General features: G+C 34.2%; 1 protein-coding gene across 1 annotated transcript in view; it reads left to right on the forward strand.

The window, feature by feature from the left end:
* LOC147472011 (uncharacterized) overlaps positions 1 to 5000 on the forward strand; it is a 12040-nt gene that overhangs the window by 847 nt on the left and 6193 nt on the right. The window contains exons 4-6 of the mRNA XM_086535832.1: positions 639 to 853; positions 3097 to 3287; positions 4548 to 4778. Of these exons, the coding sequence (XP_086391958.1) occupies positions 639 to 853; positions 3097 to 3287; positions 4548 to 4778 (637 nt within the window). The remainder of the gene's footprint in view (positions 1 to 638; positions 854 to 3096; positions 3288 to 4547; positions 4779 to 5000) is intronic.

Below are 5000 nucleotides of genomic sequence, written 5' to 3' on the forward strand. Positions count from 1 at the left end.
TTTATATGTGTTTTGTATATTGTTTCTTTTTTTCTCTCTCTTTCTCTCTCTCCCTCTCTCTCTCCCTCTCTCTCTCTCTCACACACACACACACACACACACACACACACACACACACACACACACACATGCACACACGCACGCACACACGATATCTTTATTGATAGTTTCCTACACAAACACTGAATTATCTGACATTTTACACATTCATACACATGCACCCATACCTACACATGCTTTATTGAATGACGGATAATGTATATATATATATATATATATATGTATATATATATATATATATATATATATATATATATATATAATGATAGTTAAATATTTCTACCTTTCTTACATAGACTAAAACATGATATCACACTTGGACAGCAAAGGCAGGAATAACTTAAAATATGTAATGATGTGAAGAATTCTTGCAGAACAAGTTATTAGCAGAACAACAAAGGGAAACATAGGAAAAACACTGAGGAAGCAACATAGCGAAAAGTCCTTTGGGATATACGCCTGTTTTCCTTCATTTCCCTTCGTTATCTTGTTTACAATAGGCATTGATGAAAACAACAACACCAACCGATACTCTCCCCATCAGAAGAGCCATTAATACCGACGATTAAAATCCCCAGCTTTCTGAAAATCACCCAAGTGCAAGAGGATGAGCTATGCTTCCCACGGTCTCGGAGCAAATCCTTGGTCATTCGGAGTAGGCTCTTGAATTACGAAGAAGCTCTCGACTTCTGCACGACCTACGGAGGGACTCTGCCTAACGCATCCAATCCTCAGGAGATGAAGGCGATTATAAAGGTGATTGTTTTAGGATTGTGTGTTGAGAATTATTGGTGTAACTGGGATATCGGCTGACTGATTGTAACTGACTGACTGATGTTGCAATTCTAAATTGTTTCCTCTTTATATAATTCGGAGTTTCAGGAGTATTTTTTTCTATTTATTCATTTGTTATCATGATTATTGTTATTGTTACTGATATTATTATTGTCATGATATCATTGATAATGATATTGATGATGATAATGTTAATAAGGAGAGTAATGATAATAGATGTTATTATAGCTAGTATTTAGATATTCTTTAGTTTCTGAGTTGTTAAAGGTTAAAATGGGACGTTAGTTATTTCTAACACCAACTTTTCCATAGGCAATAATATAAGTCCCTTTTCATAGCAGTTATGAAAGTGCATGAATAGTGACGAATTAACTCGAGATGCACGCCATGTAATAACTTCTCTCACACCAGTCGTTATGGTATTATTCATTCTCATGCCTCTGCTTGCTTGCTTGCTTTGTACCAATGGTCGTTCTTGAGTCCAGTAGTAGATGCAGCACTTCAAAAAGATAGTGTATGTGGTCGGAACAGAAGAACAAGCTAAGGAAAACTTCCCCTCATCTTTATATGGTGGCTTTATGATTAGGGGAACTTTCCTTCTAGTAAATAACACTAATTATAGGAGCAGGATGAATGTATTTATTTGTTAATTCCTTATTCTTATGTGTTTTTTTATTATCATTTCTTGTTTAGTTATATATATATATATAATATCTAATATATATTATGATATATGATAAATATATATATATTCTATAATATAATATATTGTCATAATGTATATAATAATAATATCATAATCACTTATATATCATATATGTATATAAATTATATAATATAATCACATATATACTTATATATAATATAATCACTTATACACTTATATGTCATAATCAGTAGAATAAAACTTCCGTCGATATATATATATTCTTTCATCATATATAATATAAATATATATACTATACGACCATTTATATTAATATCATAACATATAATAGTATCACTCTATCTATTTTTTATAAAATACACTATAATCACATATATGACTGCATAAAGTATATAACAATGCTTAACGCCTGGTGGCCTACTTATAGCTCAGATACTGCTTTGACACTTGATGGCCATTAATCAGAAGAATATCGAACGTAATAGTGCGACCGTGTGCTGAATCGACGGTTTTCTTCGCCTGTAATGTGAGTTTGTGAGTTTTATTTTTTTTTTTTTTTTTTTTTTTTTTTTTTTAATGCATTCGAGATTATTGAGATTGGAAGTGTAAGAGATTTTTTTTTTTTTATTATTGTTTGAAGATAGGTGCCAGTTAATGAATTATAGATTTGTGGTCTTTAGGGAAGGAAAAATTGTAATGTTTAGAAGGAAGTTTAGAAGTGGGGGGGGTGTTTAATTTTTTTTTTTGGCAGTATTTTACACATCCATTAGAAAAGATCCAGTCATCCATCACGAATTTCGTTAAGAATTTTAATTTTAAAAAATTTATTTAAATCTTGATAAAACTATTTTACTCAGAGAGAAAAGTACTCTATGGAATATTGCCCCCCTTTGGGGGGGGGGGGAAAGGGGGGGGGGTGATGGGAACATTAATTAGTGTTGTATATTTTATGTATTGTAAATCTTAATTCTTTGCATTTTTTTCTAACCGACCTGTCTTGCTAACCATCTCTCGCTGTCTTTTCATCCCGCCTTAAGCGTACACCATTTCTCCCTGTTAAACTTCATATCTTAATGCATTTTACTAAATATAACACGAACCTCCTCACTTCTAACGCATCCCCACAACACTATATTCTTTAAACCTTTCCTTTTAATACCATTTATTTATCTATCCTCCCTTCCCCTTCTCCTTCTTCTCCTTCCCCCTTCCCCCTACCTTCTTCCCTTCCTCCTTCTCCATTCCCCCTTCCCCCTTTCCCCTTCCCCCTTTCCCCTCCCCCTTTCCCCTTCCCCTTCCCCCTTCCCCATTCCCCCTACCTTCTTCCTTCCCCCCTTCCCCTTTCCCCCCCTCCTCGTTCCCTTCCCCTTCCCCCTCCCGTTTTCCCAACCTTTTTTCCCCTGTCCCCTTCCTCCCCCCTATCCTCCTCCCCCCCCCCCTTCTTTTCCTCTCCCTACCCCCTCCCCTCTCCCCTCCCCCCCCCCCTCCTCCCCGGTACCGAGGTCCCCAACTAGCCGAACTACGCGTTGACGAAGACTCCTCTTTGAATATGCGACTGTACCTGATTCCGGAAGATTTGAATCCGAGGTTCGTCTCGCTGTCTCGAGACCAGATCACCATGAATGAAGCAACACTTACTTTTGTAAACCATCAAAACAAAACAGTGGCTTCGTCGCTTTATTCGGGGATCCAGTCGGTGGGTCGAGATGAATGGATTTTTGTGACTGGAGACAAGAAAAATATGTCCATTACTGCTTGTTCTCGGGTATGGTAACAGTCAGATATGATTTCCTTGTCTTTGGTTGTTGTTGTTGTTCTTGTTCTTGTTCTTGTTTGATTCTTATTATCGTTGTTGTTATTGTTTGTGCTGTTGATGTTTGCATTATGTGTTGTTGTTTTTGTTGATGTTTTGTTATTGTTGTTGTTATTGTTATTGTTATTGTTTGATTCTTATTATCGTTGTTGTTATTGTTTGTGCTGTTGATGTTTGCATTGTGTGTTGTTGTTTTTTTGTTGATGTTTTGTTATTGTTGATATTATTGTAAGTATTGTTCTTACTCTCTCTCATTTTCACTCTCTCTCTCGCTCTTTCTCGCTCTCTCTTTCTTTCTCTTTCTCTCGCTCTCTCTCTCTCGCTCTCTCTTTCTTGCTCGCTCGCTCTCTCTCTCTCTCTCTCTCTCTCTCTCTCTCTATCTCTATCTCTCTCTCTCTCTCTCCCTCTCTCTCTGTATCACCAACTCTCCAGATTTACCTTGAAATGCATGTTTTTTTTTTCACTTTTAAGGATTCAAGTCTTATTCTTTAATCTTGATCATTGCACACCTTTTCTACGAATTCAAAACTCCCATAAAGTCAACATTCAAATTCAAAACGGCTCAAATATGTAATTACAGATGAAAAATAAAAATAAAACTCAAATATTTAATTCCAGATATAAAAAAGACTCAAATATCTAATTACAGATTTTAAAAAACTCAGATATTTAATTACAGATAAAGAAAACTCAAATATTTAATTACAGATTTTAAAAAAACTCAAATATTTAATTCTAGATATAAAAAAGACTCAAATATCTAATTACAGATTTTAAAAAACTCAGATATTTAATTACAGATTAAAAAAAACTCAAATATTTAATTACAGATTTTAAAAAACTCAAATATTTAATTACACATAAAAAAAACTCAAATATTTAATTACAGATTTCTAAAAAAAATCAGATATTTAATTACACATAAAAAAAACTCAAATATTTAATTACAGATTTTAAAATAACAACTCAAATATTTAATTACAGATAAAAAAAAACTCAAATATTTAATTCTAGATAAAAAAAAACTCAAATATTTAATTACAGATAAAAAGAAACTTCATATATTTAATTACAGATAAAAAAAACTCAAATATTTAATTACAAATTTTAAAAAATCAAATGTTTAATTAAAGGAAAAAAACAGAGATAAAAATAAATATTAAAAATATACAAGAAATAAATCACTCACTCAGCAAACAACCCTTCCAACAGGACGAATTCACCTGCAGTGACGGCCTGTGCATACCACTCAATCAGCGGTGTGACGGACTCGAGGAATGCGGTGATGGTAGTGACGAGTGGTGTTCCGTGCTCCTTCCTCTCCCTCGTACTTACAGGAAGGGCCGCCCACACAAGGACTTCACAGATCTGAACATCACCGTTGCTCGGATGGATCTGTTGGAGGTGGATGTGTATGAGAACGCCTTCAAGGTTAAAGTGGAGGTGAGGGCTTTGGCTTTGGGTGTGGATTTAGATTGAAGTTGTGTGTGTGTTTTTTTTTTTATGTAGGCTTTTCGTTGTGTTGTGTTTGTTTTGTTTGTTGGTTGGTTGGTTTGTTGTTTTCGGTGGAATTGGGATGGGGAGTTCTGATAGATATTGAAATTATAACAAATTACTCAGGATTATATATATTTTTGTAAATAGATAATGTTGAAAATTATCCTT

This window comes from Penaeus japonicus, unplaced genomic scaffold, assembly GCF_977035675.1.
Source record: "Penaeus japonicus unplaced genomic scaffold, GWHDUDI00000001_assembly GWHDUDI00000004, whole genome shotgun sequence".
In the NCBI taxonomy this organism is placed as follows: domain Eukaryota; kingdom Metazoa; phylum Arthropoda; class Malacostraca; order Decapoda; family Penaeidae; genus Penaeus; species Penaeus japonicus.